This window comes from Rhamphochromis longiceps, linkage group LG15 (assembly GCF_057381845.1).
Source record: "Rhamphochromis longiceps isolate RC_006_pf linkage group LG15, R_longiceps_female_GT1.1, whole genome shotgun sequence".
NCBI lineage: Eukaryota > Metazoa > Chordata > Actinopteri > Cichliformes > Cichlidae > Rhamphochromis > Rhamphochromis longiceps.
Window position 1 is genome coordinate 10,164,331 of NC_140571.1, and position 16,590 is coordinate 10,180,920.

The 16,590-nt window shown below is 39.7% G+C and overlaps 2 protein-coding genes across 3 annotated transcripts; both read left to right on the top strand.

Annotated features, from left to right (window-relative positions):
• Positions 1-4,081: 4,081 nt before the first annotated feature.
• LOC146652127 (phospholipase ABHD3-like) lies at positions 4,082-9,056 on the top strand. 2 transcript variants are annotated; one of them, XM_085383388.1, is made up of 9 exons: positions 4,082-4,282; positions 5,608-5,768; positions 5,882-6,064; positions 6,202-6,247; positions 7,421-7,533; positions 7,665-7,838; positions 7,921-7,969; positions 8,062-8,227; positions 8,523-9,056. In XM_085383388.1, the coding sequence occupies exons 1-9, from the start codon at positions 4,163-4,165 to the stop codon at positions 8,729-8,731; spliced, it is 1,221 nt and encodes a 406-aa protein (XP_085239514.1). In that variant the 5' UTR covers positions 4,082-4,162; the 3' UTR covers positions 8,732-9,056. The 2 variants fall into 2 exon arrangements, with proteins under 2 accessions (XP_085239514.1, XP_085239515.1); XM_085383389.1 differs by having other exon boundaries at positions 4,132-4,183.
• Positions 9,057-10,258: 1,202 nt separating this feature from the next.
• On the top strand, positions 10,259-16,340 carry LOC146652128 (phospholipase ABHD3-like). The gene is made up of 9 exons (XM_085383390.1): positions 10,259-10,761; positions 11,708-11,868; positions 11,982-12,164; positions 12,302-12,347; positions 12,774-12,886; positions 13,019-13,192; positions 13,282-13,330; positions 13,423-13,588; positions 14,383-16,340. The coding sequence occupies exons 1-9, from the start codon at positions 10,642-10,644 to the stop codon at positions 14,589-14,591; spliced, it is 1,221 nt and encodes a 406-aa protein (XP_085239516.1). The 5' UTR covers positions 10,259-10,641; the 3' UTR covers positions 14,592-16,340.
• Positions 16,341-16,590: the final 250 nt, after the last annotated feature.

Here is a 16,590-nt window from a genome sequence, read left to right on the forward strand (position 1 = left end):
GCGGAGGCAGACATTTGATACACCCGGGGCTTAGCCCTAAAGGGTAGTATGCATGTGGGATTGGGGTGGGAGGTGGGGGGGTTAGAAATGACTGAAAGATTAATAGGCTCTGTTTTGAGTTTTGTTCAAAAAAGAATGACTTCATATAGGGAAAAATATATATCACATGTGCAGGACACCTTAAACTAGTTTTTTAATTAAGCAGCAAGGCAGAACAAAGTCTGGGCTGTATCAAGACTCGAGGACTAAACCCTAATTCAACCAGACCCAGAACTGATCCGGAATTAAAACAGGACTACAACAGTTCAAATCAGGACTACTTAGGATTTAACCAAGACAGAACCAGAATCAGAACTAGATGATAGTAGCACTAAAAATCATCATAGACCTGCACTACACTTATTTTTTAATTCTACCAAAGTCCACTATTTAGATTGAGAAAAGTTTATATAATTATTTAGCCTTGTTGTGCAAACAAGCCTGCATAACTTGCTGACAATCAAACCAAACACCAACATCATCAAATATACAGTTGAAACCAGATATTTACACACTCTTCAGATAAAAACACAAACACTTTTTTAATTGTAACATCAAATCAGACTAAATGTTTATTTTTTTAGATTGATAAATATAAAAAACATATTTGTTAATTTTAAGAGTAAAGAGAGAAACTATCTGTATTTCATAATTTTAAATGGCACCAAATTGTATGGACATGGACTCTACTAACCTATCAGAAGCTTCTTCAGCTCAGAATGGAATCGTCTGGAGTTTTCTTATTAATTAACAATAAACTTAGTGTACATGTACTCCTAAATTTGATGAAAGAGATAAAAAGAGACAGCTCTGTCTGTCTTTATTCTGACATTTAACTAATTCAAAAGATATTTCAATATTTATTTATCCAAAACAAAACAAGTTTACTCTAAATTGATGTTGTACAGTAAAAAAATGTTCTTGGGTTTTCCATAAAGTGTATGTAAATATCTGGTTTCAACTGTGAATATACTGCTGTGTATTGAAATTCCTCTTGTTTTGAATAGGAATATACTGAACAACATACAAAGCATAATATATAAAATAACATCTACCAGAGTTTTTTCTTTAAAAGAAGCCCCTTATGTCCATTCTTGTATATCAGTACATTACTGAAACCGATTTATTTAGACGTGGAGGGAAACAACTGAAAATATGAAATAAACATACATGTAAGCTAAGACTCCAAAGAAACAGCATTGTTGTTGTTCGGCTTTTCATTTCGCCATTTGTTGATTCACTTGAAGAGCAAGTAACGTAATATGGGTCAAGTGATCAGTTTGATATCAATCTTTCGTGATACACCGTCATATTTACATTATTTGTACAGTACGAATGATTTTCTTTGGTACCTGGTCGAACTTCAGTTCTCCCCTCTGTCTGCCTGGCTGCACTTCTCCAACAGCGCACTTGCAAGCAGCAGCTCCCCCCGCCCCCTCCCTCAGTGTCTGAGCTCGGATCATACCAATATTAGGGGGGATTTACGCACAGTCGTAAATTCCCACAGTGTGCACTATGTGCTTTGAATATTGTGTGTAGTTTTTGTTTTATACAGTTGTCAGACAGGCATCTAGCTATGAAAAAATTACACTCCAAAAGACCCCGGGCTTCTGAAAAAACAACCCGGGGTTAAGCCCAGTAAGCCACCCCCCGCTCCGCCACTGATGTCAAGACATGTTTCTAGCAGGGCCCAGCAGAGGGTGGTGGTAATGCACATACAGTTCGGACCGTGTGTGTGTAATTTTGCCTCTGCACACTACTACAGAAGATTTTAAATCAAACAATCAGACAGATGCGAGTGGAAGTGAGGGGCACCGTTATAAGGCTGAAGAAACCCAATCAAAATTCAACTAAACCAATCAGAGAAAAAGCAAGAACTTCGGAGTGGTCGAATCAACAATATGGTTCATTGTTTAAAAGAAGGAGTTTACTGGAAAGCTTAACAACATCAAAAAAGCATGAAAGAGCACAAAATACCACCAAAGTGGATGATCACAGAATTATTTCCATGGAAATGAAAACACCTTCACAAGAACTCGCATAGTCAAGAAAACTGTTGACGAGGCATAAATATCAAAGTCTACAATCATTCCTTTGTGCACTTCAATCACATGACTGATTTAAAATCCACTGTGGGGGTGTACACTGTGTCTGCCCAACAAAGTATGGACCTATATGTAAAAAGATGCAGAAAGGTGCTAAGAAACAGGAATAAGGAACAAGTGCATTTAAAAGAGTAGCATTAAAAGAAAAAAAAAAGGGATACAATAAGATGCAGCTAACCCTGGGTATGTCTACAGGGGTAAAGTTAGGATTACACAACATAAGGCACTTGTTGGCAGAGGGAGCGGAGAGAAATAAAAAGCTGTGGGCGGCTAGTGACACAGAACGCAACAACTACTTAAATTATTCAGTTAAACTTTAGTCCAGCTGTACTACTGCCAGCAATACAACCTTGGATACTTTATGACAACACCGTAGATTTCACTTATCTTTATAATTCACATACTGATGTGTGCAGAGGTATAAAAGAATAGAATTGCAGTAGCATTTAGTATTCTGAAGTTTCATCTCAAAGTAAGGAGCAGTGTTTATGACTATGCACAAGAAAAAAACACTTAAAATATCCTTTTAAGACAAAACAAGGTCATTTGAATTTGATGACAGTAAACGAGTTGGGGCACCGTCATGTTTACCACTATAGCATACCCTTTTCTTTTAATAAAAGATATAAAAGATATAAAAGATAGAATATCTGGGAATTGAGGAGACCACCTCTGGAATGTTGATGAAGGATTCTAGCGGAACAAAAAATCCTCGGTCTTCTTTGATGCACCAAATGTTTTCAGCTGGTGAAAGATCTGGACTGCAGGCGGTTAACCTCACCACCAAAACTTGTCTGCTACAAACCCAGGCTGTTATAATAGCTGCAGAATGTAGTTTAACATTGTATTGCTGAAACATACAAGGCCTTCTCTGAAAAAAGATGTTATCTGGATGGAACGTGTGTTGCTTTAAAATCTGTACATACATGTCAACACTGATTGACCCTGTCTATATGTGCAAGCTGCCAGTTCCATCGGCCCTAATTCACTTTCTTACCAACAGAGAAGCAGGATTTAAGCATTGAGTAAAGCCAGCAAGTTGGATGGTCCCTCCCCTCTTTAGTCCAGCGTCTATATCTTTTCAAATATTTGAAGTAATTTTACCAAGATTTCTTCCTTTATCTAAACTCAAACGTTTATTTTGCAATGACCCCGATGAAGGCCACAAGCTGAAACGCTTTGGTCAGCTAATAAAGTTTTTCCATAGTGCTTCAAGTGTCGCTGGAGTCTTCATGCCACCAGACATTTAACCACACAGCAGTTTTTTACTTTGCTTCAGTCCAATTTAAAAGAACTGTGTTCATAGTAGATGGCAGCGTCCCATAATGTTCACGTCTGGCTTCTTCTTTACATGGTTACATGGTACAAGCTTTAATCTCCATTTGTGGATGACATGGTGAACACAGATAATCATTTCTGGAAGTTTCCTGAGTGCATGCAGTGATCTCCATGACGGAATCATGCCTGCCTTTTAATGTGGTGCTGTCTGAGGGCCTGAAGATCATAGACATCCAATAGACATCAGAATTATCCTTTGCATACAAAGATTTCTCCAGATTCTCTTAATGATATCATGTACTGTAGACCGTGAGATGTTCTAAATATTTACAGTTTTATATTGATGATAATTCTGAAACAGTTTTTTGCAGATTGGTGAACCTCGGACCACGGTTAATTCTGAGAAGCTCTGCCTCTCTAAGATGTTCATTTTATACCAAATCATGTTATTGACCTGTTGCTAATTAACCTAATTAGCTGTAAAGTGTTTCTCCAGCTGTTTCTTTTTAGTTTCGCCTTCTCATTTTCTTTTTTGAAACGTCTATTAAATAAAAAATGAGCCACATTTTTTCATGAAACAGTAAAATGTCTCGGTCCAAGCTCCACACCAGCTGGTGGCGGTAATGCAATAATTTATTGTTCACCAAAAATAAAAGAAGAACGCCTGCGCGCTCTAGAGCTCAACGCTGAATGCTGGCGATGAAGGCATTAAACATTAGTGCACTTCATTCTGTCCTGTCATGTTTCTGACTCATGCGGAGGTATGGAGAACATACTGGGAGTGCGTTTTCACGCCGTTCACGGTGATCATCTGCTCCCTCACAGCCGCACTGTACTATCTGTGGGGCCGCAAGTGTCAGGTCAGATTCCGTGGTTACTTTATTCTGTTTCCTTTTCACTATGCTACTTTCCAATTAGTTACAAAAATTTATATGTTTACTTCAAAAAAGTTCTACTTTACCCCTCAGCTGAGTCTTGTACGCTTTTGCGAGATGTAGAATTAAGTCTGTTTGGTAAAGGGAAAAAAAATTAAACCGATCACACCACCGACCACAACTAAAGCTCAAATTAGTCATCAGTCAACAGTAGCCTCCAGCAATCATGTAACCAGCAGCACTGGGGAGGACCCTGACTTTGCAGTGGATGAGCTCATGCAGATCAAACTTTTGGAAGTACTCCTGTTTCTCTGGCACTAAAAAGAGGTCATTCTTCAGCTTGTGCAGCAACACTGTAAGGACAAAGGTAGCCAGTTATGTTAATCTTTGTATGCTGGTGCCTTCAGGCACAGGTGTATAAAATAAAGCACCTGTATGGGTCGTTCTGAAGATTTCGTGAACTCAAGCGTAGTGATGAAATGGGATCTCGCCGTTTCCTTCCTCCTATATATCCCACAATCAACAATCGGTGGGTTTCACACAAAGTGGGAGTGTTTGGGAACCACAACAACGCAGCCAAGAAGTTACCGACCAGGTATTAGAGATCGGGGTCGCGTAAAAGTCGAAAGCTGCAGACTGACTGTGCCATCACAAAAAATGCGTACCAGGAGCTTCATGGCTTTCATACTTCCTGTAATCTGTAATGTTTAAAAGCAATGACTCCACTCGAAAATTGCCAAACAAAAGGAAATGTGTTTGTGAAGAGTTTTTCGATCACCCTTTGCACCTAATGTCTCTCCTGTTTCTTTGCAATTAGACGGACATGTTTGCACTTCTATAACTGGGTGCTTTTTCTGTGAGCTTATTTATCATTGACTTTGTTGTGTGACCTGTTCATATTCATATTAAGCATTGTGCTAAAGTTTAAGCACTTTAAGTTTAAGTATTGGCAGCTGAAGAATTTAAGAATTAAGAATTTTATGTTAAAAATGCCAAAAAATAAGCAAATATAACAAATCTCTGCACAGACTGTATCAAAAGGAAAAGGGGAGTTTTGATCTTAGACTTATTTTCTGTATGTCAGCCACTCACTGATTACATGCTATTGTGTGACATCACATTAAAGTGCAGAGCTGGTATTATTCAGCACACTGACACTGCATCTACATACCACTGATACTGCCATTATTTTCTTTGTACCTTGTTCTGCTTGCCTGGTGTGTTTTGGATGTTTTCTTGTCTCTCACAGGTGTGAATGTATTAGCAGCTGTGCTTTTATAACGCCTTCATCTGGTCTTGTGTCCTTTCAGAGACCAGCTCTGGTTTGCAGTGAGGCTTTCAGTGCATTCCTCTACAAGCACTGTCCTGTGGTAGCTGAGCGCTTCAGTCCCACTCCGTGGTGCTGGGGAGGCCGACTTCAAACGCTGGTCTTTGCTGTCCTCAAATCCAGACCCCCTGTCAGTTATCGCAAGTAGGAAGAAACCCTCTTTTTTCAGTTCACCACTATTTACAAGAGGGTTAAAAATCTTAATCTAAACATTTAATTAAATAATGAATATCTTGTCTCGTCCCTTCATCTCCCAGTGAGCTGATCCGTACAGTGGATGGTGGTCAGATCTCTCTTGACTGGTTGGACAATCAGGCCAGTGTGACCTACCCAGAATCCTCCACGCGTCCCACAGTGCTCATCCTCCCCGGGATTACAGGAAACAGCCAGCAGTCCTATGTGCTTCACGCCGTTAGCCAGGCCACACGCCACGGTTACAGGTCAGCTGCACTCCTCACACAAAATGAAGTGATCTTGAAGCAGCGCTAACAGGAAAGTTTACATTAAGCAGGAAGCTTAATGTAGCTTGTGCCCGGTATTTGCCTGAAGCAGTTTTCATAAATACTTTCCTTCCTAGATGTGTGGTCTTCAACAACAGAGGTCTTGGAGGGGAGGAGCTGCTGGTAAGTACAATGAATACCTAATAATTTATAGTTAAGTAAAATCTAATTCTCAAAACACTGTTTAAGAAAGAAGCTCATGTTCCAGAATGAACACATTCAAGCTTGACTGAAATTTGCCCTCGTGGAGAAGCTAAATGCCTTCTGGAGAAAACTTTATAGTCAGATGAGACAAATATTAGCTTTTTGGCCATAATGACAAGAGGTGTGTTTGGAGGAGTAAAAGTGAGGATTTCAAATATGAAAACACTGTCTGGGGTTGTTTTCCTGCCAGTGGTGCGGGCACATTAAACAATGTGGATGGAATGATTCTAGTGTATCCAGAGAGTACTCAGAGTGCTTCATTTGTTCCACTTTTTTCATGTTACAGCCTTATTCCAAAATTTTTATTTTTCACCACAAAATTTTGCAAAGTAGAACACCCAAGTACTTGCGAGTTTAATAATAAAAACATAATATGTACATAGGAATTTGCAGCCTTTGCTCAATACTTTGCAGAAGCAGCTTTGGCAGCAATTACAGCTCAGGTCTTTTAGAGTATGATGTTACAAACTTGGCACGCTAACCTTTAGGCAGTTTCTCCCATTCTTCTATCCAGTTGGAGGGGGAAGGTTGGCATACACCGATTTTCTGATTTTTTTCCAGAGACATTCAATTGGTTCAAGTCTGGGTTCTGGCTGGTCCAGTCAATGACATTTGCAGAGTGGAAACCACTCTTTTGTTTGTTTGGTTGTGTGCTTTGTGTGCCTTGTTGGAAGATGAACCTTTACCCCAGTATGAGTTCCAGAGCACTCTGGGGCAGGATGTTTTGATATATTACTGCGTTTATCTTGCCCTTGACCCTGACTAATCTCACAAAAACATCCGCACAATATGATGCTGCCACCACCGCGCTAAATTTGATGTCATGGTATTGGCTGCCTGGTTTCCTCCAGACATAAAGCTTGACATTGAGGCCAAAAAGTTCAAGCTTTTGACCCAACAAAACAATGCATTTGTGACCAGTTTTCTAAGATTCATTTCTTCAGGCATAGTTAGTTTCAGTGTTTTTCTTAATATAAATATGGAGAACGTCATCCTCAGTGCACCATTTCACAGCAGTAATAGCACTAACAGAAGATCTGAGGCTTAAGCACTGCATGTAACTGCCCTCCTGTATCCCTCTGCTTGCTTCAGACACCAGTCACCTACTGTGCTGCCAATACTTCAGATCTTGAGTGTGTGGTGCAGCATGTCAAAGGGCTCTACCCCAGTGCTCCTGTGCTTGGGGCTGGTGTGTCTTTGGGAGGGTGAGTTGGTGCATAGTGTTTCTGCTGGCCTCCATTTCTGGACCTAGATTTGTCGTCTGTGTCTTTCCTCCATTTCTTTTATTATTTTTTTTCAACAATTTTATGATTCGTTTCTTTTCACCCTGCTGCAGCATGGTGTTGTTAAACTACCTGGCCCGTAAGCACACAGAGTCAGGATTGGTTGCTGGTATCACCATTTCCGTACCCTGGGATGCATTGAAGTTCTCCAGCTCGATGGAGGAACCGCTCAACTGGCTGCTCTTCAACAGGCACATCACGAAATCCTTGCACCAAATTCTCAACAGGTCGGATAAGTTACGGTTGCTAAATCTACATTTGCGTTTGTAAATCCAGTTAAATAAAAAAACAAAAATCTGTTTCTCACAGGCACAGGAAGATTTTAGAGAAAGTGGTGGATGTTGACTATGTCCTGAAGGTATGATACAATATTACTCACAGTTTGTCAGTTTCTTAGATGTATAATTGACTCTACATTCATCGTCATCTTGTTTTCACACCCCCTTGTAGGCTCGGTCCATCCGGGAGTTTGACGAACGCTTCACGTCTCTGATGTTTGGTTATAGCTCATGTATGGATTATTACCGCGATGCCAGCCCAGGCAAAAAGCTCCCCAATACAGCCGTACCCATCCTGTGTCTCAATGCCGCTGATGACCCTTTCTCTCCACAGACTGGTGAGTACACAACAGGAGAGGTGTGTCAGTATAAGCACTGCAAAGGGGAAATAACAGCTGTAATGGTTTACTCATAAATGCTGATTCAGTAGGCCTTGTCAGATTTGGCGCACAAAAGATAAATCAAGTTTTGTAATTGTTGAGAATTTATATTCTTCTTAACACAATTCCTTTTTTTAAAATGTAATCAAGGATGTTGAAGTCACATGAAAGGTTTCCGATTCATGTGTCTGCTTTGTGTCTACTCTGCTGTCTGTTTATATTCATTTGGACTTTTTCTGTCCTGCTCTCACAGCCTTCCCAGTGTCTATAGTCCAGGATCTTCCTAACGTCGCCCTGGTATTGACGGCACACGGGGGACACATTGCCTTCTTGCAGGGTTTTTTTCCTCGAGGTGAGAACTACATGGAGCGCTTGTTTGGCCAGTTTGTGCACGCAGTCTTTGAACACCAGGAGGAAATGAAGCAAGCCTGTGGTATCAGAGAGGAGCAGATGAAGGACTAACGAGCAATATGAAGGCACTTACACTGAAGTAATACAACATTTGCAGCTGCAACTCTGCTCATCTACCTCATGACCTCAGGTTCATGTTCTGTAGACAGTCAAATTTTCCTATGATTACACTTTTGCATGCTGTAGAGTGTGGATGGGACACCAGTGGTTAATGAGCTGACACTGTGTAAAGACCAGTAACACCCTGTGTGGGGTTTCAGATAATTGTATCTGCTGCCATAAAGTGTAATAATGAATCGTAAGCGTATCATGAGGACCAGATCACTATGTATGTGTGCTGAATGTATTTTTATTAGCAGTAAACTGAACATCAGTTTTTTGTTTGTTTGCAGTGATTTCCATGACAGAACCATACCTGTTTTCAATGCAGTGCTGCGCGATGGCCTGGAGGTCACGGCCATTTAATACTGACTTTTTGCACTTGTTCTCTGTGCACAGAGATTCCTCTAGATTCTCTGAATATTTTGATGATATACTATGATGAGATATTCAGCAATTTTATGTTATTCTGAAATTGTTTCACAATTTTTTGCACATTGGTGAACTTCAGCCCATCTTTACTTCGGAGAAACTCTGCCTCCCTAAGATGCAGAAATATTCCTGACCTGTTGCTAATTAATCTAATAATTTGCTAAATATTTCACTAGTTGAGAACAAGGTAACATAGGGTTTTGAAATTGATATCGTAGATGTCTAATATGAGGCTGAGGATTAGCACTGCCAACCACCAGTATTTTTAGTGAATGTTAATTCACGTAATAGGGCTAGTGGCAATATTTTTATGGGTACTTGTATATTTGGTGTCAAAAGACATGAAGGAGGAGAATGGAGCAAAGGCCACAACAAACGTTTATGGTGATAATAAATCAACCTGAGGGAAAGGTGGGATAAACAAGAGTAAGTTGAAGTGTACAAAAGGAGAAATGAGGTGAGGAGGGAAAAGGAGATACATTTGTACATACTGAACTGATCAGCACAGGATACACTGTTAGAAATATGAGGCAGAAATAAGGCAATTCAATTTCATTCAAGTCCTCAGGCGAAAAATAGATCTAATAAATATTTTAAAAATGCCAACTTAGCTGATAAAAATAATTATTTTTGTTTTTAAAGCCGTAAATAAACAAAAGTTTCGATCCAAGCTCCACACCAGCTCGTGGCGGTAATGCAATCATTTATTGATTGTTTTTGATTGAATCTTTATTTTGAACTTGTTGAAACAGTATAACAACATAGAATTAAAACGAGAGAAACAAACAAAGAAAAACAAAAGGAAAACGAGCAACCACAACTACAAATAACTTTCATGCTCAAAAAGGAGCAGGAAGAAACATAAGCTTATTTAATCCCACCCCCTTTTCCACTATCTTGGAAATCAACAGACTACAGAAATCCTCCTTACAACTACATTATATTTTACGTGTATTTAAAAAAAATGTATATCTATCTTTCTATCTATCCATATATATATATATATATATATATATATATATATATATATATATATATATATATACACACGTATATATACTCATTTTCAATAACCCCATAGAAAGTAAAAGAAAAACTATATCTCCATATTTGTAGTTTACATGGATCGTAGCCATGACGTTGAAGTTGGAGCTTTTGTCCAATCAGGAGCTTCGCCTGCGAGAACTAGGAAGCAGCTGCTCCCGGAGAAAACACCAGACTTATTACCTGATGGCTACCGGCGTCTAACGTAATATCGCCAAGGCTGCTGGGAAGAGTCGAAGTACAACATATTGAACGTTAGATGTTTCTGATGAAGGCAGGTTGTCGGGCATTAAATATCATATTCTTTCTGTCCTGTTATTCCGTTGTGTCGGTTAACGACGTCGTCGGCTAGCAGCTCAGCTGTCAACCGCACTTAGACCGTTGTCATGTTTCTGACTCATGCGGAGGTATGGAGAACATACTGGGAGTGTGTTTCCAGGCCATACACGGTGATCATCTGCTCCCTCACAGCCACAATGTACTATCTGTGGGGCCGCGAGTGTCAGGTCAGTCTCTGCGGTCGAAGTTAGCGGCAAAGACTCCGCCATACCCGCTTTGACTTACAGTTTAGTTGGATTTTTAAGCGTTTTATTTCCTTTAAAATGAAGATCACTATATCCTATTAACTCCTATTCGACTTTATCTGTGGTATTTTGTTTTTCTAATTAATTAAAAAACTGTTTTTCCGTTTTATTTATTTACATTTTTAAGCTTATTTAACATTTCTTGGTCCATAATTTTACAGTTTTTAGTGTTTGGGTTCAGAGGTTTGTACTCAAAGCTCTGAACCTTTTTTTTTTTTTTTTTTAAAAATTAGCTTTATTTTGTATAAAATTAAATCTGTAGGTTATAATATTGTAATATGTGTATCATCTGTGTATGAGATATGATCTTTTATTCTACAAAATTAAAGCCTCTCTTTTATTGATTCCATAAATAAAACTGGAAGAAGATCATGGTTATGAGTGATCATTTGGTAATAAGCAGTATATCAGCTTTATTCATAATAAGTGTTTTACTTAAGTTTAAGCAGCTAAAGTGAGGATAATTTCAAAGTATGGTCAATAGTAGAATTTGTTTATGTAGAAAATGCAGAAAAAATAAATATCTAAAATATCTTCACAGACTGTAAACAAGACAATATGAATTTTGAATTGATTATATTTGAATACTATTTTCAAATATCTAAAACGTTGGTAAGAGTTATTTTCTCATTGTTAGCTACTTGCTAATCAAATGCTATTGTGTAACATCACATCAAAGTTTCCAAGTGATGTATTTCTTGCAGAGCTGGTCACATCACATCTACATACCACTGATACTGCCATTATTTTCTTTGTACCTTGTTCTGCTCGCCTGGTGTGTTTTGGATGTTTTCTTGTCTCTCACAGGTGTGAATGTATTAGCAGCTGTGCTTTTATAACGCCTTCATCTGGTCTTGTGTCCTTTCAGAGACCAGCTCTGGTTTGCAGTGAGGCTTTCAGTGCATTCCTCTTCAAGCACTGTCCTGTGGTAGCTGAGCGCTTCAGTCCCACTCCGTGGTGCTGGGGAGGCCGACTTCAAACGCTGGTCTGTGCTGCCCTCAAGTCCAGACCCCCTGTCAGTTATCGCAAGTAGGAAGAAACCCTCTTTTTTCAGTTCACCACTATTTACAAGAGGGTTAAAAATCTTAATCTAAACATTTAATTAAATAATGAATATCTTGTCTCGTCCCTTCATCTCCCAGTGAGCTGATCCGTACAGTGGATGGTGGTCAGATCTCTCTTGACTGGTTGGACAATCAGGCCAGTGTGACCTACCCAGAATCCTCCACGCGTCCCACAGTGCTCATCCTCCCCGGGATTACAGGAAACAGCCAGCAGTCCTATGTGCTTCACGCCGTTAGCCAGGCCACACGCCACGGTTACAGGTCAGCTGCACTCCTCACACAAAATGAAGTGATCTTGAAGCAGCGCTAACAGGAAAGTTTACATTAAGCAGGAAGCTTATTGTAGCTTGTGCCCGGTATTTGCCTGAAGCAGTTTTCATAAATACTTTCCTTCCTAGATGTGTGGTCTTCAACAACAGAGGTCTTGGAGGGGAGGAGCTGCTGGTAAGTACAATGAATACCTAATAAATTAGAATAATATCAAATTAGTTTTTAAAAATCTGTAAGTAACATGTCAATACACTCTGAAGGACCCCAGTTGAGTGAGGAAAGTGAGGATTTTAGAGCGGGAGGACAGAAATGAGAAGTAGGAAACTGTGGTGGTCTTGAACTCTGATCCCCCCTGCAAGGATTCTAGCCTTTGGTAGATGGGTTGCCAATGTATTTAATCCCAATTTAAAACAGTTTCAGATTAAAAAAAAAAAACCAAACAAACAAAAAAAGTGAATTGAAAGTATTTTCTGTGTGTTTAAGTAGTAATTTAAGTTTTTCCACTGATACACCATTTCAGACCAATAATAACACTAACAGAAGATCTGAGGCTTAAGTGCTGCATGTAACTCCCCTCCTGTATCCCTCTGCTTGCTTCAGACACCAGTCACCTACTGTGCTGCCAATACTTCAGATCTTGAGTGTGTGGTGCAGCATGTCAAAGGGCTCTACCCCAGTGCTCCTGTGCTTGGGGCTGGTGTGTCTTTGGGAGGGTGAGTTGGTGCATAGTGTTTCTGCTGGCCTCCATTTCTGGACCTAGATTTGTCGTCTGTGTCTTTCCTCCATTTCTTTTATTTATTGATTTTTAACAATTGCATGATTCGTTTCTTTTCACCCTGCTGCAGCATGGTGTTGTTAAACTACCTGGCCCGTAAGCACACCGAGTCAGGATTGGTTGCCGGTATCACCATCTCCGTACCCTGGGATGCACGTAAGTCCTCTGACTCGATGGAGGAACCGCTCAACTGGCTGCTCTTCAACAGGCACATCACGAGATGCTTGCACCGCGCTGTCACCAGGTTGGATACATTTGGGTTCATAAATTTTGTCTAACAGTTTTGCGTTTGTAAATCCAGTTAAATAAAACCCCAAAATCTGTTTCTCACAGGCACAGGAAGATTTTAGAGAAAGTGGTGGATGTTGACTATGTCCTGAAGGTATGATACAATATTACTCACAGTTTGTCAGTTTCTTAGATGTATAATTGACTCTACATTCATCGTCATCTTGTTTTCACACCCTTTTGTAGGCTCGGTCCATCCGTGAGTTTGACGAACGCTATACGTCTCTGATGTTTGGTTATAGCTCATGTATGGATTATTACCGCGATGCCAGCCCAGGCAAAAAGCTCCCCAATACAGCCGTACCCATCCTGTGTCTCAATGCTGCTGATGACCCTTTCTCTCCACAGACTGGTGAGTACACAACAGGAGAGGTGTGTCAGTATAAGCACTGCAAAGGGGAAATAACAGCTGTAATGGTTTACTCATAAATGTGACGTTTTTCAGATTTTATGGTCCTATTCGAAAAAAACAAGTTGGGAACATTGTGTAAAATTGAATGCTTTACTGAAAGTTGTACAAGACATCATATTAAAAGTGTACTGCTAAAGAAAACACCTGGTGGAACATTAGTAACACGGTTGGGTATAAATAGAGCATCCAAGAGTGTCTAGGTTTCTCAGAAGTAAAGGTGGGGGCAGCGTTTACTACTCTGTTAAAGACTACACGAAAAAATAGTTGACAGTAAAGTTTCTCAAAATAAAGCTGCAAATGATCTTGGAATTTTAGAGAATCAAGCAAACTCTCTGTATGCAAGTGACAAAGCTAAAAACCAAGGCTGATATCTTAAGGCCCTTAGGTGCCAGTGGGTTCATTGCCACAGACTCAGGAACACTACTGAAAACATATGTAAGCGAATACAGTTCAATACTGCATCCACACATGCAAGATAACACTCTCTCAAACACTTTCATCTTTGTGTGTGAGCTCATTTAAGATGGACTGAAGCGACGTCAAAACAGATGATTGAATTTATCTCTATTATATTAGGAAATGTCTCATTCTTTTTAGCACAATTCCTTTTTTATATGTAATCATGGACGTTGAAGTCTCCGGGTTACAAAAGGTTTCCGATTCACGTGTCTGCTTTGTGTCTACTTTGCTGTCTGTTTATATTCATTTGGGCTTTTTCTTTCCTGCTCTCACAGCCTTCCCGGTGTCCGTAGTTCAGGATCTTCCTAACGTCGCCCTGGTATTGACGGCCCACGGGGGACACATTGCCTTCTTGCAGGGTTTTTTTCCTCTAGGCGAGAGCTATATGGAGCGCTTGTTTGGCCAGTTTCTGCACGCAGTCTTTGAACACCGGGAGGAAATGAAGCAAGCCTGTGGTATCAGAGAGGAGCAAATGAAGGACTAACGAGCAATATGAAGGCACTTACACTGAAGTAATACAACATTTGCAGCTGCAACTCTGCTCATCTACCTCATGACCTCAGGTTCATGTTCAAGTCATGTAGAAATAAAAAAATGACAGTGAAGTAAAATCAGTAAAGCTATTTTGAAGTATTTAATACATTTTAGTCAATTTGAAAATATTGCTGATCAATTGATTGCTACCTACTTTCAGTCACAAAGGCCGTCTGTGCACCGCACACCTGTAGTATGTAGACTGCACTGTAGAGTTCAAGTGCTCTGCTTGTTGCTATTTAAAAAAAGTGAAGAGTTGGTTATTAAAATTAAAAACAGCATTATTGTTGTTTTCTTCTTGCTAATTATGTTTTTTTCCCTTTTGCATCAAATGCTTATTTAGTTTTGAGCCTTCAAGAAGTGTTTTCCTCGGGGTTTGTGGCATGCCTTAAAGGATGAAACTTTCCTGTGTTTATACGCTGCATGTTGTACAGTAAACGACACCAGTGGTAAATGAGCCGACACTGGGTAAAGACCATTAACGCCCTGTGTGGTGCTTCAGTATCTGCTGCTATAAAGTGTAATTAAGTATCGTAAGCATCACACAAGGACCAGATCAGCATGTACATGTACTGAATGTATTTTTATTATCAGTAGACAGTACATCAGCTTTGTTTTTGTATTACCAACAGTGCACTGATTAATATGTAGCTTTACTGTGCTAGGTGGTATTAGTGTAGGATTCATGCCATTTTTAAATGACGCCACTGCTGGCTATAAAAGGAAGTGTTTTCAATCATCGGCATGAAGAAAATAGGTGATAATGGTGCTAATTGGTGGCTTTTAATTGTCAGCGTGAGGGTGGATGAGAATTTAATTTTGCTTTTTCAGAAGTAAAAGAGGCTTTTCATGAATGTCATGAATCCATCAGCTATTTGCATGTTTACCACATTCACCTGCCTTTTAATATCTTTTTTTTTTAAACTCACGCCTTATTTATAAACTTTATGTATGGGCTGTAAAGACAATCACGGTGTTATTGCAATATCATGTAATGGTGCAATATTTGGGCATTGTATGTTCGATGGTGTATCTTGTAATTACACTACAATTAAAGGGTGATAAAGATCGACTGGTGATTTTTACATCTTGAGTTTGTCTGGAGGCTTCAAGTGGCCGTTCACTGTGATCGATAGCAAGTCGCAGCAGGTTTATTTTGTTATAGCACGTATCACCAGGTTTGACCTGTAGTGGAAAAATGTTATAACCCATATGCTGCCTGTCACTGAGTTACCCTTCACTTGCACCGCTGAAATCCGAGGCCTTTAATCTCTGAGCGCTCGAGTCATTAATGTTGCAGATTAACCAGGAAGATATCAATAATTAACTGTGAACAATAAAGGCCCACGCCCTTTGTCACAATGCTGACCCTCTAACCTCATTTAGAGTCATTTCTGGCCTAGAAAACATTCAGTGGCATTTACTCTGTGGAAAAACAGGAACCTGAAGGAGTAGCCACTTTCCGAATCTGGCAGATAAAATCTACCCTAAAATAGTTCCACACTACCCCAGCTCTTATGTGAATGCAGCCATTTGGAAGAAAGGTGCTTGTTGCGAACACATTTTTTCTTTCTAAAGACAAAAATATGAAGGTAGAAGAGTGAGGACTTGTGCAGCTTTTATGCTTCTACTTCAGCTTTGTGGCAGCTTTTGCAGTGACTTGTTTGCTTGTGCTCCCACTTTAATTTCCTCACTTCTCTGTCATCTGCGTCAGTGAGAAACAATTATTGCTAATAAACGTCACAGTAATCACAAATCAGTTCCTGTTTTTTTTTAAGGTAACAAAATAATGTGAATGAGGTATAAAAGAAGCACCCTGGTACGCTTTTCTTCTACTTGCCCGATGTGTTCTTTCGGGATGAATAACGTGCTGCAACATCACACTTTAGCTGTGTGTTTTCTCAACTGAGCATAATTTTTACAGCCCAGCTTTCTCTCCAGCTCATCCT